General features: G+C 43.4%; 3 protein-coding genes across 5 annotated transcripts; 2 read left to right on the top strand and 1 right to left on the bottom strand.

The window, feature by feature from the left end:
- Positions 1-17,306, top strand: LOC311128710 (suppressor APC domain-containing protein 2-like). 2 transcript variants are annotated; one of them, XM_084160949.1, is made up of 6 exons: positions 1-1,036; positions 10,363-10,493; positions 13,199-13,345; positions 13,585-13,689; positions 14,047-14,166; positions 14,438-17,306. In XM_084160949.1, exons 1-6 carry the CDS (start codon positions 220-222, stop codon positions 14,564-14,566), a joined length of 1,449 nt encoding a protein of 482 aa, XP_084017075.1. In that variant the 5' UTR covers positions 1-219; the 3' UTR covers positions 14,567-17,306. The 2 variants fall into 2 exon arrangements, with proteins under 2 accessions (XP_084017075.1, XP_084017074.1); XM_084160948.1 differs by having other exon boundaries at positions 190-1,036; positions 14,050-14,166.
- A 3,438-nt stretch (positions 17,307-20,744) lies between these two features.
- Positions 20,745-21,638, top strand: LOC311127462 (proteinase-activated receptor 3-like; the record flags this gene model as incomplete). The annotated part of the gene is made up of 1 exon (XM_084159296.1): positions 20,745-21,638. One exon carries the CDS (start codon positions 20,745-20,747, stop codon positions 21,636-21,638), a length of 894 nt encoding a protein of 297 aa, XP_084015422.1.
- A 539-nt stretch (positions 21,639-22,177) lies between these two features.
- LOC311127818 (uncharacterized protein) lies at positions 22,178-24,923 on the bottom strand. Of its 2 annotated transcripts, none has more exons than XM_084159699.1 (2): positions 24,645-24,923; positions 22,178-24,378 (listed from the first exon to the last, which is right to left on the bottom strand). In XM_084159699.1, the coding sequence occupies exons 1-2, from the start codon at positions 24,841-24,843 to the stop codon at positions 22,790-22,792; spliced, it is 1,788 nt and encodes a 595-aa protein (XP_084015825.1). In that variant the 5' UTR covers positions 24,844-24,923; the 3' UTR covers positions 22,178-22,789. The 2 variants fall into 2 exon arrangements, with proteins under 2 accessions (XP_084015825.1, XP_084015826.1); XM_084159700.1 differs by having other exon boundaries at positions 22,178-24,332; positions 24,645-24,717.
- Between the last annotated feature and the right edge of the window lie 163 nt (positions 24,924-25,086).

Genomic DNA, 25,086 nt, shown 5'->3' with positions numbered 1-25,086 from the left:
AGAGTTTCTTTAAGGGAAGGCATAAAGAGAAGCTGGTGGAATTTCTAATCAATTTTTTATAAATATAGCCTATAAGCTAAATACAAAGGCTAGGCTACCTATTACAAACGAATAATGTTTGTATCACGCGCAAAGTAATACGACGTTATAACCACTTTATAAGATATATCTTGGTGAGGTTTGAGTTTGCCATCATTCAGTTCAACGATTGATAAATTAATGGCTCTGATAGCAACTGATCGGAGCTGCGAATTGAACGGGTCGTCGACAATTTACGGTAGGATTGGCACAAGAAGAGAAGGCAAGACAGGCAGAACCGGTAAAATGCAGCCGAAAGACCCGGAATATTCAACAGATGGGTTACCCAAAGCATTTTTACACAGTTTAAGGACACTCTTTGACATCCTTGATGACGGGAAGAGAGGGTATGTGCACATATCGGAGATTGAGAGTCGATGGCAAGGGGCAGATACTCATGATTTGCCCGGCGGGGTGCTGGAGTGCCTGAGGCGGGTGGCCCCACGGCATGGTTGCCTGACATTTGAGCGCTTCGTGGCGGGGCTGCGATACTCCATGCTGAACCCGGACAACAACAACCAAATTAAGGGCCAGGCTGCGGTGCATCCGCAACAAGCACACCCGCACTCCAAACAGCACCATCTGCCAGCGCAAAAACCTGCCCCGCTCTCTGCCTGCTCTGTCGGAACTCGGATTGAAAACAAAGTTATTCCACTGGATCCGAGCAACGGGACCAACAATACGAATCACAACCGCGCGTCCTCACTTCAGATTCGGTCCAGACATGAGGAGGGGAAAACTGGATACCCAGTCACTTCTACCGCAGGTGGTCCCATGCGGTACACCAATGCGGGTTATGAGAGAACAGGCAGAAGTTTGGAACGGAATCCCATTGTGCTCGAAAGCGATTCGTATCGAGCGGATTCGGTTCGGGTGGGGAAGCAAGCGCATCCACAGCAGAGTCGGGTGAGGTCCATAGAGTCCCTTGCGCTCGAGTCACCAAGCCTCCAAAAACCAAGTAAGTTTGAATGTCACTCTTGATTGATTTCACATTGTGATAAATTAAATACATATTTGAATGAGTATTGAGTGGGTCTGCAGGATAGATTAATTATCTAAGATCAAGACCAGTCATCCATCTCTCTCTCTCTCTCTCTCTCTCTCTATTTCAATTTCAATTTCAATTTAAGGGCTTTATTGGCATGGGAAACGTGTGTTAACATTGCCAAAGCAAGTGAAGTAGATAGTAAACAAAAGTGAAATAAACAATAAATATTAACAGTAAACATTACACTCAGAAGTTTCAAAAGAATAAAGACATTTCAAATGTAATATTATGTATATATACAGTGTTGTAACAATGTGCAAATAGTTAAAGTACAAATGGGAAAATAAATAAACATAAATATGGGTTGTATTTACAATGGTGTTTGCCCTTTTCTTGTGGCAACAGGTCACAAATATTGCAGCTGTGATGGCACACTGTAAGGGAATTTATCAAAATTGGGTTTGTTTTCAAATACTTTGTGGATCGCTGTAATCTGAGGGAAATATGTGTCTCTAATATGGTCATACATGTGGCAGGAGGTTAGGAAGTGCAGCTCAGTTTCCACCTCATTTTGTGGGCAGTGTGCACATAGCCTGTCTTCCTACGGCAGCCTTTCTCAATAGCAAGGCTATGCTCACTGAGTCTGTACATAGTCAAAGCTTTCCTTACGTTTGGGTCAGTCACAGTGGTCAGGTATTCTGCCACTGTGTACTCTTTGTTTAGGGCCAAATAGCATTCTAGTTTGCTCAGTTTTTTTGTTTGTTCTTTCCAATGTGTCAAGTAATTCTCTTTTTGTTTTCTCATGATTTGGTTGGGTCTAGTTGTGTTGTTGTTGTTGTCCTGGGGCTGTGTGTGTTTGTGAACAGAGCCCCAGGACAAGCTTACTTAGGGGACTCTCCTCCAAGTTCATCTCTCTGTAGGTGATGGCTTTGTTATGGAAGGTTTGGGAATCGCTTCCTTTTACATTTTAGTCATTTAGCAGACACTCTTATCCAGAGCAACTTACAGTTAGTGAATACATTTGTTTTTTTGTTTTTTTATACTGGCCCCCCGTGGGAATCGAACCCACAACCCTGGCGTTGCAAACGCCATGCTCTATCAACTGAGCTACATCCCTGCCGGCCATTCCCTCCCCTACCCTGGGCCAATTGTGCGCCACCCATGAGTCTCCCGGTCGCGGCCGGCTGCGACAGAGCCTGGATTCGAATCAGGATCTCTAGTGGCACAGTTAGAACTGCGATGCAGTGCCTTAGACCACTGTGCCACTCAGGAGTAAGTAAATTCTATAACCTTTTAAGTGGTTATAGAATTTAACGGCTCTTTTCTGGATTTTGATAATTAGCGGGTATTGGCCTAATTCTGCTCTGCATGCATTATTTGGTGTTTTACGTTGTACACGGAGGATGTTTTTGCAGAATTCTGCATGCAGAGTCTCAATTTGGTGTTTGTCCCATTTTGTGAATTCTTGGTTGGTGAGCGGACCCCAGACCTCAGAACCATAAAGGGCAATGGGTTCTATAACTGATTCAAGTATTTTTAGCCAGATCCTAATTGGTATGTCAAATTTTATGTTCCTTTTGATGGCATAGAAGGCCCTTCTTGCCTTGTCTCTCAGATCGTTCACAGCTTTGTGGAAGTTACCTGTGGCGCTGATGTTTAGGCCGAGGTATGTATAGTTTTTTGTGTGCTCTAGGGCAACGGTGTCTAGATGGAATTTGTATTTGTGGTCCTGGCAACTGGACCTTTTTTGGAACACCATTATCTTTGTCTTACTGAGATTTACTGTCAGGGCCCAGGTCTGACAGAATCTGTGCAGAAGATCTAGGTGCTGCTGTAGGCCCTCCTTGGTTGGTGACAGAAGCACCAGATCATCAGCAAACAGAAGACATTTGACTTCAAATTCTAGTAGGGTGAGGCCGGTGTGTGTATTTTGTTTCTCACTAGGCTAAGCGATCAGGAAAGACTCAATTATGTAAAGCTCAATGATCGTCACTCAGTAATAAGATCAAGTGGGTTGTAAACAGGTCAGGACAATTCTGCCGCCTCAGTCTCATTGACCCAGGTGTGGACATAGAGCAGTATGAAACACACACGCGAGTTCCAGGTTACAACATGTTTAGCATCAGACTAAATCAGTGGTGTAAAGTACTTAAGTAAAAATACTTTAAAGTACTACCTAAGTAGTTTTTTCTGTACTTTACTATTTATATTTTTGACTACTTTTACTTCACTACATTTCTAAAGAAGGTCATGTACTTTTTACTCCATACATTTTCCCTGACACCAAAAGTACTCGTTACAATTTGAATGCTTAGCAAGACAGGAAAATGGTCAAAATCACACAATTATCAAGAGAACACACCTGGTCATCTCTATTGCCTCTGATCCTCTGGACACACTAAACACAAATGCTTCGTTTGTAAATTATGTCTGAGTGTTGGAGTGTGCCCCTGGCTATCTGTAAAATAAATAAAAAACACGAAAATGGTGCCGTCTGGTTTGCTTAATATAAGGAATTTGAAACGATTTATACTTTTACTTTTAATTTTGATACTTAAGTATATTTTAGCAATTACATTTACTTTTGATTCTTAAGTATATTTAAAACCAGATATTTTTTAGACTTTTACTCAAGTAGTATTTTACTGGGTGACTTTAGCTTTTACTTGAGTCATTTTCTATTAAGGTATCTTTACTTTTACTCAAGTATGACAATTGGGTACTTTTTTTTACTCAAGTAGTATTTTACTGGGTGACTTTAGCTTTTACTTGAGTCATTTTCTATTAAGGTATCTTTACTTTTACTCAAGTATGACAATTGGGTACTTTTTCCACAACTGGACTAAATGTCAGCTGCCTTCTGAGCTCTTGATGCATGCAGTCTCGCAGGTTGACGTTTATTGTCATGAATCTTGCCCTGGAGGCAGAACTGAGCGATTTCTGCTAGATGGAACAGCTGCAAAGTCAAAATTGGCTATATGTGACCACCGCCTCCATTCGGTCTTATGTAGACTAGCAACATTTGAAATTGTGTTTTTACATTGGATACATGTAGGGACTCAGAGCTACAAAATGGTATATCATACACTGCAGTTGAGGAACAATGGTAAAGTAATTATGCTTTGAAAGTTGATAAACTTGTAACCCCACGTTTGAGAAAATGTCCCTTGAATGTTTTGGTACACCTACTGAAGAGCTCTTCATTGTCTACACCTATTCAGCATCGTTCACACCCTCTTAAGCCTTAGCCCCACCCATCTCTTTACAAAACACACTTCATCTAGTACTTGGCCTATATCCTAATCTGACTTTGAAAGTGTCCAGAGAAAAAATATTTATAAATATTGTATAATTAGCCTATTAGATGATGCTTACACAGACACTTGTCTAAATTGATGGGTCATCTGAAAGAAATGCTATAACCACCCCTTACCCACATCTAGCTAAGTGGATGGGTCACTATTGTCTAGACATGTACACATGTTCATGAAATACAATCGATGGCCATAACCACCCCCAGACATACCTGGCTAACTTGATGGGTCATGTAATCATTATCTTGCGAAGTGGAGTCTTTTGTTTAGACATGTAGCCAGCTAGCTAGCTAAACAATTAACCATAATCCCAGCCCATAGCTACAGTACAAACGGATTGTCATAGCTAGCCACTATGCATGATATGCTGGAGTATGAATCTGCAGGTAGCTCAAACTAACCAACTAGGTTCAATGTTAGCTAGCTAGCTAACATTAGGCTATAACTAGCAATGCAAATGGCTTCCTGAGATACGAATAATATTACTACACAGATCATACACGTAATGTTAGTTAGCGAGCCAGCAACCTAACATTTGCTAGCTAGCTAATAGTACTCTTTAATTTTCAATGAAAACGACTTTCTGACAAAATTAGAAATGTATAATATCTGAAAATGTACCTAGACTCTTACCCGTATACATGGATGTACGTTTCAAGTGTGTCTTTTCCATTTGGTTTGTAGCTAGCTACAACTTGTTTGGCCCGTTGTTGTGTCAAGTCATTCTGGTTCACACTGACCTTGTGCAGAAAAGTAGTCCATCACAACTTTTCTCCACTGATCATTGTCGATAGCGCCTGCTAAATGTTTGTTCTCTCCCTCTCTGTGAAGATGATAAGACCAGCCACACTGCTGCTGTAAATGTTCTAGCCCTGGAACCACTGGAACCACTGCCAAATGGCCACATTAAAACAGAGAACCAGAGCCCACAGCTAGGGGCCACAGCTAGGGGTCAATCCTTCCACACTCTCTGGGTTTTTACTAATGGTTGAGCTCAGCTAACTAACCACCATTATTTCAAAGCCCTGGTAGCCTTTTAAATCTCTCCGCTCCAGTGAAGAGTGTGTAATTGAGTAATTGACCTCCAGCTTGTCCAGAGTGAGTCACAAAATCCTCTGGATGCTTAGCCAGAGTTTAGACTGGGGTCTGGGCTGCTCCTAACAGAATCATCAGCCCAACCTTTCCTGGTCCTTTCCTGGTGTCCCTCATTAGACTGGCCTGTGTTCACTGAGGTCGGGAAAGCCATGGGAAAAATCCTGCTTTGTCACATGTGTCACGCAAGCACGCCCACACACACACACATCCTTTCTCACTCTCACACACACACATACACACACACACACACTCTCTCTCTCTCTCTCTCTAATGGCACTGCTCCGAGCCTGTCTGTATGTATAACTGTGACTGTCTGGAGCTATAACGGTAACATGTCCATGAAGCAGCAGCCTGGAGGCCCTGGCTAGCTACTTACATCAGTGCCACAGAGCCACTCTACAGGAGCCTCTACATGGGATTGGAAAGTGTGTTGAATGGCGATGTAAACTCCCCCAGCAAACCCGCTGGATTAGCACAGATTACCACACGCAGGGTAATTGAGGCACGTCAGCGGTGAAATCATGCCCACCCCTGAACAAGCGACCATTACTCTCTCTCTCTCTCTCTCTCTCTCTCTCTCTCTCTCTCTCTCTCTCTCTCTCTCTCTCTCTCTCTCTCTCTCTCTCTCTCTCTCTCTCTCTCTCTCTCTCTCTCTCTCTCTCTCTCTCTCTCTCTCTCTCTCCGTCTCTCTCTCTCTCTCTGTCTCTCTCTGATTGCGTCCCAAATGGCACACTATTCTCTATATAGTGCACTACTCAAAAGTAGTGCCTTATATAGGGAATAGAGTGCCATTTGGGATGCAGCCTCTTCTTGGGGGATGTCCAAAACCATGGATAGAGGTCACAGCTGCCCCTGTGGTACTCAGTGAAGAGGCTGATGTGGTATTGGAGCAGGGTAATGGGCCAGCGGCTGGAGCTGGATTATGGGCTATGGTTTACAGAGCTACTGACCCCAATGCTTTAGTGTCCTGCCAAGGTTATGCTGAATTGAAGGCACAATAACAAGTATCACTCCACTGGAGCACTGGAAAATAATTCCCACGCTTTTAAAGGCAGCATCTGGACAGCATCACTGTGTGGGGGACATGACATCCATGCTATACGATGCTCTAAACATTAGGAAAGATTTAGCATTTTTCATGGCTGCAGTTCCTGCTGTTCTATCTCTGTGTATCTGAGCAGTGAGCTGTAGGCAGCCAGACAGGCGGAGGAGGCTGTGTGGAAGAGGTTGGACAGAGAGAGAGAGAGCTTGTCAAAGCTTGCCTTCCTGACCCGTCTGACTGCAGATTAGCTGTGAGGCGTGAGGAACAACTCAACTCAGGAAAAACTGGCTCTGGAGCCAGACACACACACACACACACACACACACACACACACACACACACACACACACACACACACACACACACACACACACACACACACACACACACACACACACACACACACACACACACACACACACACAGACACAGACACAGACACAGACACAGACAACAGGGGAGGGGCAGAGTGAGCTCATAAGGACAGGAGGGACATTCTTTTTCAGCCGTTACTGCTCAAGACAACATGACATCACCTGTGGATGGAGCAATAGAAACTGCTATAAAGACGTCTGTCAACTGCCTGGAACGTTATTCATTCACAGCACAACAGAGTTAGGAATGTAGCACAGGGATAGTCAGTGCCATATGTGAAAATGTCAATATTTCCATCAACACTGAGTTAATAAGAGACAATGCTACAGTAAATGTAAAAATATTGTCAGCCTTCCATCCAAGTGATAAAGAGGCTCTGTAATGAGTGCAAATTAAATTACATTTCCATAGCTGAGTCTAGATCAGTTGTGTGTGATAGAATAAGCCTACAGGTTCCCCCGTGGGCCACCATCTTATCTTTAGCTGAGCAGCATTCATGCTCTGTAGGGCAGATTCTGACCCTGATATGATGATCTCATTACTAACTAACTCTTCTTACTGTCTCTCTCACTGTCTCGCTCTCTCTCATCCTTATACTCTCTCTCACTGACTGGCTCTTTCTCACATGCTCTCTCAACCTAACCTCTCCTCTGTGCTGTACAATCAAAATCGTTTTTCATCACAATTTCTTGCTGCTGGAATGGGAAAACAATGCATGTACTGACACCTGTTGTGTTTATGTGTTCAGACCAAATGGGAAATGACACATCGACAGGGGAAACCATTTCAATTAGCAATACTGTTATAAGTTGTGCAAATGAGGCTTACCTACACTGGTAAACAATATCCTCTTTGGGTGCCACAGTCCAACTTGAAGATTATCTAGAAACACTAAACTCGGTGCTTTACATATTTCCCTTGGCCTCTCTGAACCCCACATAATTCTGTCCTCAGGGAACTACAGTGGTGTGAAAAAGTGTTTGCCCCCTTCCTGATTTGTTATTTGTTTGCATGTTTGTCACACTTAAATGTTTCAGATCATCAAACAAATATTAGTCAAAGATAACACAAGTAAAGAGACTGGGAAAAAATGGCCTGCATGGCAGAGTTCCAAGACGAAAACCACCGCTGAGCAAAAAGAACATTAAGGCTCGTCTCATTTTTGCCAGAAAACATCTTGATGATCCCCAAGACCTTTGGGAAAATACTCTGTGGACTGACGAGACAAAAGTAGAACTTTTTGGAAGGTGTGTGTCCCATTACATCTGGCGTAAAAGTAACACCGCATTTCAGAAAAAGAACATCATACCAACAGTAAAATATGGTGGTGGTAGTGTGATGGTCTGGGCCTGTTTTGTTGCTTCAGGACCTGGAAGACTTGCTGTGATAAATGGAACTGTCTACCAAAAAATCCTGAAGGAGAATGTTCGGCCATCTGTTCGTGACCTCAAGCTGAAGCGAACTTAGGTTCTGCAGCAGGACAATGATCCAAAACACACCAGCAAGTCCACCTCTGAATGGCTGAAGAAAAACAAAATGAAGACTTTGGAGTGGCCTAGTAAAGTCCTGACCTGAATCCTATTGAGATGTTGTGGCATGACCTTAAAAAGGCAGTTCATGCTCTCAAACCCTCCAATGTGGCTGAATTACAACAATTCTGCAAAGATGAGTGGGCCAAAATTCCTCCACAGCGCTGTAAAAGACTCATTGCAAGTTATCACACACGTTTGATTGCAGTTGTTGCTGATAAGGGTGGCCCAACCAGTTATTAGGTTGTAGGGGGCAATCACTTTTTCACACAGGGCCATGTGGGTTTGGATTTAGTTTTCCCTTAATAATAACAACCTTCATTTCAAAACTGCAATTTGTGTTTACTTGTGTTATCTTTGACTAATATTTAAATGTGTTTGATCTGAATCATTTAAGTGTGACAAACATGCAAACAAATAAGAAATCAGGAAGGGGGCAAACACTTTTTCACACCACTGTATATCCAGTTACCGATTAACAGGATTTCTGGGAGTCATGATACAACATGGAAGAGTATCATCTTTGTTCTGCTCTGTTATCTACTATCACATGAACTGTTTTTCTATGCATAAGGTCTTGCATTTTCTTCTCATCACCCTCAGAATTGTAATTTGTCCCCATTAAATACAACCAGAGGAAACCTCTTGCCTCTCAGTTGATATTGGTTAGCAGGGAGGTTAGCTCCCTCATGTGGCCACCATAGCAGAGTAGGATGTCTCTGTCTCTCACAAACTCGCAGGATTTGGGGTGGGTTTGTGGTGACAATGTGTTAGTCTGATGTTATCTCTGGTGATTCTAGTTTGGGAGACACAGTTCAGTTCTATCATAGATAAAAACCTTGATCCACTGAACACAACAGAGTGAGTCAGAACTTCTCTCTGAGTTCATCTCTGGCTTTCATGTCCACCTAGCTCTATGTATTTGATACTAACATTATATAAGAGCAAAATACCCAAACACTAACATGTACCTAAAGTTTATGTTCTTCCTTACAGCAAATGGTTATGTTTTCATTTGATGTGTTAGGTGATGGGTACCCAGAAGCATATACAGAACTCAGAACTCGTAACAGTATTGGGACAGTGACACATTTGTTGTTGTTTTGGCTCTGTACTCCAGCACTTTGGGTTTGAAATGATACAATGACTATGAGGTTAAAGTGCAGACTGTCAGCTTTAATTTAAAGGAATTGTGAATAATGGTGTGGGAAAGTTACAGATGCACAAATATCATACCCCCAAGACATGCTAACCTCTCACCATTACAATAACAGGGGAGGGTAGCATTTTTTGGGGGGGGTATGATATTTGTGCGTCTGTAATTTTCTCACTCATTCAAGGTTATCCGTAATCATGGTAGCATCCACATTAATGTAGAAGTGTTTAGAAACATATTATATTCTTATTTACAATAAAAGTGACTCCAAAATGACACAATACATTATTTACCATTAATTTCTATTGGGCACAAAATAATCTGAAACACAAACAAAACAAACAATAAAATGCATCCAAGAAGTTTGTAGAGTCACAAGCTTGATGTAGTCATTGTGCTATGAATATGAAACTAAATGCTTAACTTTCTACTACTTTAATACACATATAAGTGAATTTGTCTCAATACTTTTGGTCCCCTAAAATGGGGGGACTATGTAGAAAAAGTGCTGTAATTTCTAAACAGTTCACCCAATATGGATGAAAATACCCTCAAATTATAGCTGACAGTCTGCACTTTAACCTCGTAGTCATTGTATCCAAAGTGCTGGAGTACAGAGCCAAAACAACAACATAATCTTCACTGTCCCAATAGTTTTGGAACTCACTGTACGTTGTACTAACCAGACAGTTGATACCTGTGTTCCAGACAAGATCAGGAAGTCAGTTGGTGAAATCAGCTAAGAATCTTTCTGACCACCCCTTCCTGCCCTTTCTCTGGTCCAGGTATTGTGGAGGCTGGTTTGCCGAGGTCCCAGAGTGAGTCAGCCACGGGATTCACTGCCTCCAGACACCATGGGCGGAGCCGAGATGAGCAGAGACGCCACACCATCACCAACGGAGTGGGTTATGGAATGGTACTTACGCGAGTGCACACACACGCACACACACACACACACACTCACACACATACACGCACACACACTGTTGCATATGCACAGATTTAAGAGAGGCAGTCAAACAACCATCTTCTCACTGCTAGTGATGTTCAGTGATGGGGTTCATGTTAGGGGTCAGTTCACTTTTTATCTAGAGTAGGGGTGAAGCAGAGAACAGTTTCAAGGATAAACAGGCCTCTCTGCTCTGTGCAGACTTCTACTGCTCTCTGTCACTTTGTTTCTGTTGGCTAACACCCACCATTCACTCCCCCATTCCACCCCTCTCCCTACACCCCTCCCTCTTTTTTCTCAGTCCAACCCCTCTTCCTCTGTGGCCCTCCCAATCTCCTGCCCCCATTCCATGCCTCCTCTCTCTCCCTCTCTCTCTTTCTCTATCCCCCTGCCTCTCATTTCTCTGAGCCCTACTCTCTCTGTCCCTCTCTCTCTGTCTTTTCCTCTCTCCTTCCACTCTTTCTCTGTGTGGAGTTATAGAGGGAGCTGCTCCCCCTCCCCCTCCCTCCTCCCCCCTCTGATTGCCTGTCCACATGGTAATGAGCCGGGTCGGACCCAGGGGCCTGGAAGCAGGGGACTTGCTTGGTCCACCCGGCCCAGCCTGGACAGCCGTCTGGGCAGCCTACACCACTGTCTTCATCCCTCTCAGCAGCAGTCTGTACAGCAGCAAGGCACTGCACTTTTTCCTTTGGGTGAGTGAGAACAACTACAGGAGAAAGGACGGTAAAGAGTAGGAGAGAGGAAGAGAAGAAAGGATAATTAGACTGGAGGAGAGTCTTGTTTGAGGAGTTGCCATGTATATATATATGCTATGAGCAGAGTCAGAGAGTGATAACTGCTTGTCAACTAGCTGAATGTTTGACAGTTCTGTTCTGTGTCTGTGGTTAATGAGTTGTTGAAGCTAGTGGACAGTGCCAGTAGACAGTGCTAGTGTGGGTTTGTATCAGGTTGTGTCTTGTTGATAACCTGTAAACCCCTAGTTGTCATATTGTTGCTCTAGCCCTAGCAGTTGTATGGTAGCAGTTGTCATTGTAACACTAGTGATGTTAGCCTTGTCAGCCAGCTGGGACATGATACCCTCCCCCTCCTGTACCCCCCTCTCCCCTCTCTAACTTTTCTATCATTCCCTATGCCTGTGGCCCACCACACAAACACACAGCCTGACACTGGGTCACGCTTAATTCTAGGCACAAAACCCCCCACCCCTCTCCGTATTTCTCTGCTCTCTCTCTCTTTCATCCCTCTCTCTCCTCTCTTCTGTCCTCTGTTTGCGGCTCCCATTCAACCCAGCAGGGCCAGAGCTGAAAGGGGAAATGTGTTTAGTATGCAATGATGGTACAAGAGGGCACAGGTTTACCCTGGCTGGTTACAGTCCAGATCAGATAACAACAACAGTATCAGCAGACTTTGACAATGCTGGTTGGTTTGACCATTGCATTATATCATTAGGAAATAGGCCTTTGTACAGACATGGTTTTCCCGACAGTGATAGAGAGGGTGGATGACACATCAGGTGGCTGAATGCCAGGAATGGGGCCTGTGCTGTGCTGTGACACTGGAGGACAGGATGGTCAGCAGAACTCATTGCCGTCTGCCTGCCACTGGGACAGGATGGTCAGCAGAACTCATTGCCGTCTGCCTGCCACTGGGACAGGATGGTCAGCAGAACTAATTTCTGTCTGCCTGCCACTGGGACAGGATGGTCAGCAGAACTCATTGCCGTCTGCCTGCCACTGGGACAGGATGGTCAGCAGAACTAATTGCTGTCTGCCTGCCACTGGGACAGGATGGTCAGCAGAACTCATTGCTGTCTGCCTGCCACTGGGACAGGATGGTCAGCAGAACTAATTGCTGTCTGCCTGCCACTGGGACAGGATGGTCAGCAGAACTCATTGCTGTCTGCCTGCCACTGGGACAGGATGGTCAGCAGAACTCAATGCTGTCTGCCTGCCACTGGGACAGGATGGTCAGCAGAACTCATTGCTGTCTGCCTGCCACTGGGACAGGATGGTCAGCAGAACTCATTGCTGTCTGCCTGCCACTGGGACAGGATGGTCAGCAGAACTACACTGGGACAGGATGGTCAGCAGAACTCCATTGGGACAGGATGGTCAGCAGAACTCCACTGGGACAGGATGGTCAGCAGAACTCATTGATGTCTGCCTGCCACTGGGACAGGATGGTCAGCAGAACTCCACTGGGACAGGATGGTCAGCAGAACTCCATTGGGACAGGATGGTCAGCAGAACTCCACTGGGACAGGATGGTCAGCAGAACTCCACTGGGACAGGACGGCCTGTTGGAGTGGCTACTGTTTACCCATTCTTAGGTGTCTGCACCGTTGCTATGGCGCAGGGCTGATTGCTCCTCTAAACATTGCTCCTCCTTTTGAGGTTGGGGTACCATTCTGGCACAATTGGCCCTGGGCCATTGTCTCAAGACAACATGTAGAGATGTAGCATTTTTACCATCATAAATGTGACATGCAAGCTTAGCTAGTTTACAACATTTACCCTGAGACGATTGTAAATTAGGGACCCCTTTTTTGGAGCTCAGGGTGAGTATAAGCTTGAGGAGCAAGCAGCAAGCATACAGAGTCGCCAAATGACTTCAGGTAAGTGACCCATATTGACAATGATAGTGAGATAGATGTTGACTCCCTCTTGCTCCAGCTGAAGCAAATGAAGGAGTTGGAGCAAGAGAAGGACTCTCTGCTGGCTGGTCTGGATGTGTTGGAGCGGGCTAGAGAGTGGTACCAGACCCAGATCCACAACGTCACCGAGAGACAGAGACACGTGGGCCAGAGCAGCCACTGCACGGTAAGGACTGTTCATTAGGCAACAAACAGAAGAAAACTAACTGAAACAGGGAGGGACTACCTCCTGGACTTGTCCATTTTCCGTTGCAAAACGTTTTAAAGCTTTTTCTGTTTTAAAAATGAATATGCCCTAATGAACATGACCCAGGTCATGTATAATGCAGTACAGTAGGTATGGATAATATATACATTATCTGAAACTGTCTAGTTCTTACTGTCTCGCGTTCTCTCTCCCACCAGGATTTCTTCACAGAATCCCAGAATCAAAGTCGCATGGATGTTCTGCTTCCCAAACTGCAGGAAGTCAACCGCTGCCTTAATGACCTCATTTCCTGCTCTGGAATGGTATTGATGATTTACCTTGAAATAAGACATATTACCTGACTTTGTCTAACTCCGCCTCCTCACCGCCCTATGAGGGATGGTTGTCTCATATGACTGTGTCTAACTCCGCCTCCTCACCGCCCTATGAGGGATGGTTGTCTCATATGACTGTGCAATTTCTAAGGTCAATTTGAATTCCACAGTAATTGTCAAGTTACTTATTTTCCTCTTACTGGAGTCCTCTCAGTGGCAATTAGATGTTGAATGTTCGTTCTATGTTTTAGACAGAGAGTATAGTCAACCCTAAACACTGGAGTCTTTACTGAAACATGGTAAATAATTGTGAATAATCTATTTATTTCTCTCTCTCTGTCTTAGCAGTCTTTCCCATTCTCTGGCAACCAGCCCACAGCGATCTCCTCCAGCTCCCAGCCCCCTGCCCCTGCCCCCCCACAAGCCATTCAGAGACTGAAGGACCAGAACCGCCTTCTTACCCAGGTAAACTGAAGATGCTGTTAGATGTCAATTAAATGTACTGTATATATACTGTATATATATCCATCACCACTGCCCGTCTATGATCGTCTAACCTCTACCTATCTCTTCTCTTTTCCCTGCTGCATTGAAGATCTGTATGTACACTCCTTAAATGCGCAATAAAAGCTTGTTTAAACTCTCTTCTCCCCTGTCCATGTCTCCCCTCCTCATTTCCTCTCTCCACCACTCCTCCTCTCTCCACCCCTCCAACCCTCTCTACGTCCCGGTGCAGGAGGTGACTGATAAGAGTGAGCGCATCACTCAGCTGGAGCAGGAGAAGTCTGCTCTGATCAAACAGCTGTTTGAGGCTCGCGCCCAGAGCACGAACGACAGCAGCACCATGGACTCCACCTTCATCTGAATACAGACACCATAATACAACTATACTGGTCTCCAGCTCTATCTGACCCCCACTCACAACAAGACAACTGCATCAGACTCAACTCACCACTCCTGGCATGATGAAAGCACCTTGAACTTTGACCCCCCCCCCCCCCCACTTGACCACTCCCTCTGGATCTCCCCAACTGACCACTCCACTTAAAATGGCCTGCCACTAATCTGGGCCGACCCCTCCTGGGGGGGGGGGGGGGACTCCCGAGTCCACCCTCACTCTGATACCGTCAGCCTCACCCACTGGGCAGAAAGCCTGGAACACCATAGTCTAACCATTCCTAACTGGGACCTGCCCAGGATTCCACTCCCCCTCGATCACTCCAAGGATCTACTGTGATCCACTAGGATCCTACCTTATTGAACCTGACTTAATGTTTACCCTCCCTCCCATCACAGTATAAGCTATGTGATTGGACATCATGAACTAAATCTAAAACCGTTACATGGAGCTACAGGATCCCTGCCAATCACCATGACAACAGCTCCTGTACAAATACATTAGTTGGAGGGATTCCATTGGACACACACCACACAAAATGTATTTATTTTATGAAACATTTACTCCAGATACTTTGATCTCAGTCACACTTTGATAGATATTTCTCCCATTGTATTCCAATATATCCACTTGTGTATCTCAAACCTAATTGAAATAGTTGGTAAGATGAGAAGCTGGGCTCTCCTGACCTGGAGGAGCTTACTAGTTTGTAGAGAGCTTAACCCTAAGGAGGACACCATGACTGTATAGTATCTCATTTACTGTTTGTCACTCTATGTACCCTTTAAGTGGGCCAAATGCACATGACGTGAAGCACTAGTACATATAGCCACCATTTTAATAGTAGAACATGAGCAGCATGTAAATGTTGTTTTGTTTCCCTTAAAATTAAATAATTGAGAGCACTAGAAAAGTGACACATGTCCTACAAGCCAATGAGATCTAGTAGTGGAGAGGGTAGGAGAGAAGTTTGCATGTAGAAGAGACTTGAAGATGAGAAGGATTGGTATTTCATGAATGTGTTTGAGCCCTGGTCCCTGGTGGCAGAGGGACCACCGGAACGGGACAGGTCTCAGAGAAGAGTAATGTTGGATTGGCTAGTGGGAAAAAACAACTCCTCCTTGGTTGATAGACTTCAAATGTAATGTAATGTGCTGTAATGATTCATGCAAGACTGGCTTTATAGTGCCACTTCCTCTCTGTCTTCCTACAGAGGTGTCTCAGAGCCTTTGTGTCAAAAATGAGTAATGCAATGTTAGTACAGGATGAACAGAATGTGGTTTGTGAGACCTGGTTTGCTGAGAGGTTAAGACCAAGCAAAGATACTGCTGCTCTTTCAATGCTGTACTTATAATGGTCCCACCAAACCAGAATCTAAACCAGTGGTCTCATAAACCACATAGTCATCTGGGCCCATTCAGTCTTGAATCCCTTTACATTTCTAATTGAGAATATGTTTTTTAGTGGCAGTAATTGCTATGTAACGCAACTATGTAATGATTTTGCAATGCAACTCTTATTAGGTACTGTTGTGATGTCTGCGTATAAATACTATCTGTTGTGACTGACTGCCTAGCTGTCTCTCCTGTTAGATTGTATGTCTTTGGTCTTGTGATTATCTTGCTTCGCATTGTATGTTAGTGAATGCCACCCTATCCTTTCCTCTTTCTATTGTAGTATTCCCACTTGACTAAAATAAACATGACCAAAAGGTGCCAGTAAGGTCATATAATCAGCCCCCTTTTCATGTATTTTGTAGTGTTTTACCTTGGGAACACTTTAGCTTCTCTCTTCCATTCCTTTGTATTACAGGGTTGATCCAGATGAGGGTCATCAGCAGTGTTTTGAAGATTTGATATTAGCCTCTTGTTGCACAAAGTTTGCTTAATTTAGGAAGCAGTCACCTCTATTCAGGGGGATGTTATAGGATGTTGACTGAACAGCTTTTGGGTGCAGGTGTCTCCAAGTCGTATTTTACATGGCACAGTTGGGAGCTTAGACCTTTCATATTACTCCTCAATTAATATTCCAACCTCTTTTCCAGCATGGCAGTAAAATAGAAAGAATATTTACTTTGGTTTAAAAAATGTTTATACGGACAGCACACTGGGAAAATATTTCAAATTTGTATGAATATTTGATTGAGTTGACAGAAAACATGAATTCAATTTGAAATCAACCAAACACTGTTGTTGATTTGTGGTTGTAACCTGGGTTAAATTTAGAAATCTGCAACATCTATCAAAGAGCAATGTTGATGCAATGTTTACATTGTGGGAACAACGTAGTCTCAACCAATGTTTGCCAGTGCGGGGTGTCTATGGAAAATATAGGATCTTATTAAAACTGTTGGTACACAAATGTCTCAATGAGAAAATGTGTCAGTGAGCAAGATAACAGTTATTCTATGACATGTAATAGGACTCATGTGTTTCTCCTCCATGGTGGAGAGAATGAAGACTGGTTGTGTATGGTTTGTCTAGATAGAGACTGACTGATAAGTCTACATCTGAAACACTTTTCCCCCTTCTTTTGTATAACTCATCGTGTCTGTTGTTGCTTGTTAATAGCACCATTAAATAATCACACACATATACAGTAGCACTGAACAATGATGACTGTTTTTGTTTCCAATTTGTTCATTCTGTTAAAATATAAAAGTCACCAGTGCCAAGTTGATGGACAGGTTGAAATGAATAACCTTTGATTGAGTATGTGTTATTGTAACAGGAGGGATGGACAGACACACAGTGTAACTAACCAGAAAATCTACCATGCTAAATGATCTGTCTATCAATAAGAAAATAACCACCTCTTCCAGACTACTAGAAGCTACATAATCAACTCTCAGATAGAGATCTTTGTATCTTCTCTGTTGAGAGATAATATATTTGGCTTCTCTGACAGATCAATGCCACCCATTGTAGTTGAGTAGGGGGATCTTGCCTCACACGTAACCGTCAGATTAGGAAAGGCCCTACTACATTCTCACTGTATGACATGATTCATCCAATATTCAGTTTGTACCCTTGGATATTATTAGGTCAGATCCAATGGAGGAGATTTCAATAAGGAATATAATTCTGTTTGGCCTGGGCATACAACTCTCAGGAAAAACTTGATTGGAATTGGTGTAATGTCTTTCCAAAGTTTTGGAAATGGTGAGACAGTGGGGTTTATTCATTAGAAACATGAGTTTAAAATGTATTATATATGTAATAACTATAAACAAATTAACAATGAACTTATGACATTCACATTTTTTATTACACTACATTTCACCAGCTTGAGACACAACAACAACAACAATGAACATTCCTAATTAATTACGATTATCTTAGACTCCACTGATTCCACTTGAAGCATAAATTCCCACTAATTAAAAGAGCACCCAAAGCAGCAACAACTAAGCATGTTGATTCAGAGACTCCAAGGGCAGTTTTCCTCTGCTGTTCATCTCTCTCTCAGAGACTAACTAAACAGAATGGCAATGGCATCCCAGGGGCATCATGTCGTCTGCATGACTGACTGCTGCATGGTGGGGTTGTGACTTTTACACAACAAACTGTCTGTGGGATAGGAGAAGCATGAAAACATGTCTGGCATTATGTGTTCTTCAATTATGGGACTTCAGGTAGTCACTTTTCTCTGAGATACTTGCAAGAGAAGGGGATTTAACTCAACTAAATGGCATCTCCTTTTAACCTAGCAGTTTCATTGCTGGCATTTTCTTCAAAATTGACAATCTAATGAGACATTTCCTGAAACTGATAACTGAAATTACAAGGAAATGACATGAAACTAAATCAGAATGGAATAATTAAAATGTATATGACATTTGAATGTGGGGACATAAAAAATTAACTTTGGTTAGATATTTTGTCTGCTGTTGCATGATAAAAAACAGAACCCTTGTCTTGTGGCTGCAGGTGATGCTCAGAGCCCGGGCTGAAAGTGGCACATGTCTGGGAGTCTTCCTTTATATGAGCAAAAGATGTCCTGTGTGAACATAGAACTAATGTAAACACCACCTTGGATTCAGTAACATGATGAACAAACCTGGGTTGTATTTCAATAGATGCTGTGGCGAGTTGTAACCATTAACCAAGATAAACACACAAAGTTATACAGAAGTTAGAACCATATTCACCCAAACAGAAACAAATCAGACAGACAAATTAGTAAACTAAAAAGGTGAATCCTTCTGGACTGGATCCAGTTGTGTTGATTGACTTTCACTGTATGAGAAGTTTATTCAAATATTTTAAAGATAACCACCAATATGTGGCATCATAGCGAAGTGTCATTTAATTCCAATTTGTCATTGAAAAAAGCGTCCTTCATTTGTGTAGATGTCTTTAGTCCTCTAAGTTTCGGTTCTTCCATAATTGTATGAAAATGAAGAAAGAACAATCTGTGCTCTGTAATTTGAGAGGTCATCTGAAAGGTCAAACAAACTATGAGATCAGTTTCTGACATTAAGAGTAGGCTATTAGGAGCCATTTTACACATCTGTACAGATAACAGGCCAAGCACCCCATGTAGGCTATGCATCAAGGAGTCTTTTTCGCCAATGAAGCCACACACAAAATCCTCCCTGCCAATGTAATGTGTACACCACTGACAGTCATCACGGCTCACGGATCACAAAATAATGCATGTCATGCCCATGTAACAGATTACACTTTGTTACACTGAATTTCAGAAGTGATCTTCTGGATTGTTACATCAGTTGTTTACCACTAAATTTCCGTCAGGCTCCAATGGCGTGTTGCATCATTGCCAATCAGTGTGAATGGCAATGGCTTCCCATGACACATTCCCCAAACAAACCAATGGAACCAAAATACCCCAACCTCTCTTTCTTTAAATGTATTATTATTTCCATATTTATTAAACTATAATATTGATTAAACTATAATTGTTTAATTAATGACAAAACAGTACTGTTACATAGTGTTTTAGTCATGCAAATGGATTAATGATGTGTGTACAGTGAATTAACGGCCAAGCGAGCTATGGCTGCCAGGGGGAACATTTTCCAGGTTTCCACACCCTTCTCTTCATGTGGTGATTGGATCGTTAGGATCCCTGTAGTGTTGGGTCATCGGTGAGGGGGTGTTCTCTACACCTTATTTTGAGGTGAGGGCTCAGTCCATACTCACACACTCACAGTTGAACACAGATGAAGGACTAAGGAGGATGAGCTACAGTGGAGACACCATTCACTGCAACACAGAGCTGAACCAGCTGAAGACATACTGTACCTTCAAACGCCCTTTCATCTACCGGTAAGTCTGTCTCTTTATTTTGAGTAGACTGGGAGGTTCTCTCCATTCAAATGTTTTATAACTAAAAGCCCTGTAACCTACCGGTAAGTCTGTCTCTTTATTTTGCATATACTGGGAGGTTCTCTCCATTCAAATGTTTTATAACCAAAAGCCCTGTAACCTACTGGTAAGTCTGTATCTTTATTTTGCATATACTGGGAGGTTCTGTCCATTCAGATGTTTTATTAAACCTTCAATAGGCTTCTTATCAGTCGAGCTCCAGTTCAGGTGTCCAGAATGCAGACTATTATTAGAAATAGGATATATTCTCCAACAGAAGAACCAAGGATTTTAATTATATAGTCAACCATAGTATACGAGTCTGGGCTTTAGCTACCGTACATTTGTTTAATTTTTTTTTATTGCAGGTACATAGGAATATCTACTACTTATGCACGTTTACTTTGCAAATACATGCACCTGCAATAAGGTGTCATGGCAAGTCTCAGTCCTTATTACGTGCACAGAAACTAAAATGTCCTCCGTTTACGTTTAAACAGTGGTACATATTACAAACGTGGCAAGGGGAATTATTCAATATCAGACAACTAGATTCTGGAATCAGGTAAAATGATTTATTTTTTAAGACAGATATTAAGTCATGTTGATGTTCTTCAGTGGGTAAAGAGAAAAAGGAAGATGCTACTGGAAAGGTTGTTTTATTACAAAGCATGATCAATGATATGTCAAAGTGTCCAACTAGCTGTTAGAGAAGTTGTGCTAAATCTGACACAGTTGTATTATTTGTTTGTCCAGATATAGAGTTCTTGTCCAGTTGTCCGGTGTCCACTGAGTCTCCCACAAATCCAGTCATCATGGAGGTGTTCTTCAACTCGTCTTTGCTCTTCATTTCACACAGACCATTAAACTCCAGCATACGGGACAAGACTGTGTATGAGCAGTGTGATGGCATGCCAGCTGTGCTTCTATTCTACCTGGCGCTGCAGTTCATCAACATGTTCCTGGGGATCCCAGCCAACGTCATGGTGCTGTGGCTCCTGCACAAGAACAAGAGTGACTCCACCACCTCGGACATCTTCATCCTGCAGCTGGCCATCCTGGACACCTTCTTCTGCCTCATCCCTCCTCTGGAGCTGGCCAACATCGTCTACCTGAGCACCGCCAGCAACTGGTACGTGCTGCGCTTCTTCTATGGCGTCAAGGACTCCTCGCCGCTCTTCCTCTCCTGCATCTGCCTGGACCGCTACATGGCCGTGCTCCACCCAATCACCTTCACAGAGCTCAAGGACCGCCGCCACCGGCCCGTGCTTGCCGCCGTCATGTGGCTTGTCACGCTGGCCTACTCCGCCGCCAAGTGTGTGGGCAACATCTTTAACTTTGAAATAGTCTTCACAGTCATGATCCTGGCGGCGTTCGCCTTCATGATGTTCTGTAACGTCGCCATCCTGTGGGCCCTGAAGCAGTCTGGGCCGGGCCGCGACGAGATGCACCCCGTCAAGAAGAGAGCCTTTAAAATGGTCCTCATCATATTGGCAATCATTGTTTTTAACTACTTCCCTCCCGTGGCTCTGTTCCCCTTCCAGCAATACTTCTCCCCTGATGTATTCCAGTGCTACATCCACTACATTGCCTTTGGCTTCATGGACATTAGCAGCAGTATTCAGCCTGTGCTTTACCTGTCCAAAGAGAAAATACTACCACAGAAACCTGGCTGCTGCTGTACCGGAAATAAAGCCAACTCAGGATGATCCCTCAACACACATACTGTACAGGTAGAAGTCTGGTTATTATTGTGTGAAGTAGTTTTGGTCCAAAACTGACAATGTCAGGTATTGATGAGGACACAATATGTAGGTAGACTACCAGTAGAAAACAATTATCAGATTTAAGGTGAAACCAAATTAGCATATGGGCAAAACGTTTTTTTACTTCCTCTATATCTTTGTTTTTACTTACTTCATTCTGCATTTATAGGGATGGAAAGGCCTTCGAGAAAATAAGCCTGCCTAGAAAGTAAATGTAATCAAATGTTGAGCATACTCAGTTATTTTGATATGTATGCCAATGTCATTTCATATGTTTTTGCTGTTGTATCAAAGGCGTGTAATGAATTACTAACAAAAATGTTCTTAACACCTACTGTATTGTCTGAGAGGATTATGCATTTGGTTGTGTCTGTATACCAACTGATGTGAATGCTGGTGTCAGAATGATAAAAGGTCAAAAGAAAATTGTAGAAATAAATACAACATTGTAGAAACTGAGGAATACAGGTATTTGGTTTTGATAAATTATTTTAATTTGGACTAAAAGCACAGACTATATTCCATATATAGGCTAGATCCTCAGTAACGAGTCCATGTTTTGATGTATCATTTGCCACAATACATCGGCCTATTAATTACACTTTGAATAATAAATCCTTTGGAAAGTTTGGCATCATTCTTACCAAAATAATAGTGTAACAATGTCTTAAAAGTATGGTTTCTAAAACCATTAACTGTGAAAATTAGTGACATGTTCATAGATTAAATAAAATGTTTTGTCTCTAGGTCATTTTGGTGAATTTCATTATTTACACTTTGCACAGCCTAAAATGCATGACACTCTTTTTAAGAAAATCAACATTTTGTTGATAGAGGAAATAACATTACCACTTTATACATAGAAAGGCTCTAACACGAATGACAATCATTACCATACTTCAATACTGGCAAGAGTAGCTCTTAGGCTACATACACTAAAAGCAGGTGCCTGTCCTACTACTTGGGGAAATCTAAGCTTGACTTCTTGTGAAATTCAGCATAGTGTTTCTACAACGTACTGATACATCAACATTAAATAGCCATATATATATATTGTTGCACTGTAACACATACAGTAACATGACATAACAGTCTCAGTCCTCAGTCTTTATTTCCAGGTTATGGGGAACATCAGTCCCACTGGTACTGCTCTCATTCTCCTCAGTCCTCAGCTCCTCAGTTTTGTGAGTCTTCTGGTGCTTTTTGAGGGATGACTGGTCGGTGTAGGTCTTCCCACAAAGGTCACAGGGGTAGACCTTCTCCTTGGTGTGGACCTGCTCGTGTCTCTTCAGATGGCCAGACCTACTGAAGCTCTTCCCACAGTAAGAGCAGCTGAAGAGCTTCTCCCCTGTATGAGTCCTAAGGTGCAGCTTGAGGCTACTCGCCACGCTGAACCTCTTACCACACTCTGAGCATGTGTACGGTTTCTCTCCTGTGTGCATCCGCTTGTGTATGGTGAGGTGGCCTGCCTGGCTGAAGGTCTTCTCACACAGGTCACAGTGGTACGGCCTCTCCCCTGTATGAATCCTGTAATGTGTTTTGAGGTCCCCCATACCATTGAACCTCTTGCCACACTGTACACAGCAGTAAGGCTTCTCACCAGTGTGGATTCTCTGGTGTATCCTCAGGTTACCTGCGTTGCTGAAGGTTTTGGCGCACACAGTGCAACTGTATGGCCTCTCTCCTGTGTGAGTTCGTAAGTGGACTTTAAGCTGGTTGTGTTCACTGAAGCGCTTCCCACAGTGTGGGCAGCTGTACGGTCTCTCTCCAGTATGAACACGCTTGTGTATCCTGAGCTGGCCCGGGTGACCGTAGTTCTTCCCACAGAGGTCGCAGCTGAACGGTCTCTCTCCCGTGTGAGTGCGTTTGTGGGACTTGAGCAGGTCTGCCCGGCCAAAGCGTTTTCCGCAGTAGTTGCAGCAGTGGGCCTTCTCTCCACTATGAGTCCTCAGGTGGATGTTGAGGGAGTTCACTCGACTAAATGTTTTCTCACACTGGGTGCAGTTGTAGAAGCCTTGTGCGTTTTTAGAGGGCTCTGCAGAGTTCAAAGTGGGTAAAATGTCCTCCCCACTCATCCCAGCAGGGTCAGTTCCCATGTCAGGGTAGTATGTTAGGAAGGGGTCTTCTTCTGGCTCAGCCTCTCCAGTATCATTGTGACGCAGCCTTCCCTCCGACTCAACAAAATGGCCGCCCTCGTCGTCTCCCATCTCCATGGCCATGTGACTGTCAGACACTATGGTGACTTTGACCTCACTGTCGCTGTCTCTAGAGTCCACATCTGTGTCCAGTGGTGACTGAAGGTATTCATCATACTCTTCAGGAATGATGTAGTTCACCTCAGCGCTCTCCGTCTTAATTTGCTTCGAAGCCAGGTTGAGAGGAGATGGGGGCTTTGAGAGGTCTATGGCGTAGTCATCCTCCATATCAGGTTCTGTCTTTATGTTTTTGAACATTGAGGCGGAAATGTTTTGGAGGCATTCTGGTTCCTGCTGAGCTGCTGGATCCGTAATAGAGACAGACCCTCTGCTCTGAGGCATTTTGTCCTTCTGCTGTCTCCTGGAGCTCCTTCTCTCATCACCCTGTGTTTTGATTGGCTTCTGGGATTGGCTGACAGATGAATGGCTGGAACAGGTCCTCCTTGACAAGTCAGGGAGGTGAACAGCATCCTGGTTACTTCTAAGGTCTGTGCAAAACAAAACACATTTTCAAGTAAAAAAATGTAAACTGTTATCCATGGTTTCAATGGGTGCCTGGAAAAGGACATGTAAACATGCAACAGAGTGAGGGTCAGCTAGGCTCGGTGGCCATCTTGAGGGCGGCGTGTACCTCAAGTTTGGACAACAAAGGACAGCTAGGCCTACCTCGCCATTATGCAACCAAGTGTGCATCGATAGATGCGCTGGTGTTTTTCCCCCCTGTTTTTAAGCCAATTGTGCATTATGTACGTACCCTTAACTATCGAATCCTTATTGTCTTGATCGTGCAGCCTTCGTCTAAGATCTTCATTCTCAGTTTCAATTCGTTGTATTTTACCCTTGTACTCAGACAATGTCTGGTCCACTGACTCTAAAATGTCACTCACTGTGGCTTTAAAAATCTCATTCAGAGACGACTCCAAGAATACTTTTAAATCTTTTGACTTGGCCATAGTTTACTTACAAATAAACGATAAACATGTTTTAAAACCTTCTAAACTATCTTACAAGATGGGTGTGTATGATGTTGCTGCCGTGTACGGAACAAAGCAAAGCAGTAATCGTCGCGTGAAAGTGACGTACCATTATTTCGTTTTGTTGTTCTCTCTCTATAGTGCCTCGCGCTTCTCCCACTTTTACCGCCTCCGCAGTTAAGGAGTACTCATTGCATGTGTGTTGGCCGTCTATTCAAGCGT

This window comes from Coregonus lavaretus (genome assembly GCF_964263955.1).
Source record: "Coregonus lavaretus genome assembly, chromosome: 4".
NCBI classification, from domain to species: domain Eukaryota; kingdom Metazoa; phylum Chordata; class Actinopteri; order Salmoniformes; family Salmonidae; genus Coregonus; species Coregonus lavaretus.
This window is presented reverse-complemented; position numbering and strand designations above follow the sequence as displayed.

Excerpts from the sequence above, each read along its gene's own strand:
- LOC311128710 (XM_084160949.1), top strand. The coding sequence starts at position 220 with ATGGCTCTGATAGCAACTGATCGGAGCTGCGAATTGAACGGGTCGTCG. Across the intron at positions 13,346-13,584 it reads GCCAGAGCAGCCACTGCACG|GATTTCTTCACAGAATCCCA; the intron begins GTAAGGACTGTT and ends CTCTCCCACCAG. Across the intron at positions 13,690-14,046 it reads TCATTTCCTGCTCTGGAATG|CAGTCTTTCCCATTCTCTGG; the intron begins GTATTGATGATT and ends TCTCTGTCTTAG.
- LOC311127818 (XM_084159699.1), bottom strand. The coding sequence starts at position 24,843 with ATGGCCAAGTCAAAAGATTTAAAAGTATTCTTGGAGTCGTCTCTGAAT. Across the intron at positions 24,379-24,644 it reads TAAGGATTCGATAGTTAAGG|ACCTTAGAAGTAACCAGGAT; the intron begins GTACGTACATAA and ends TGTTTTGCACAG.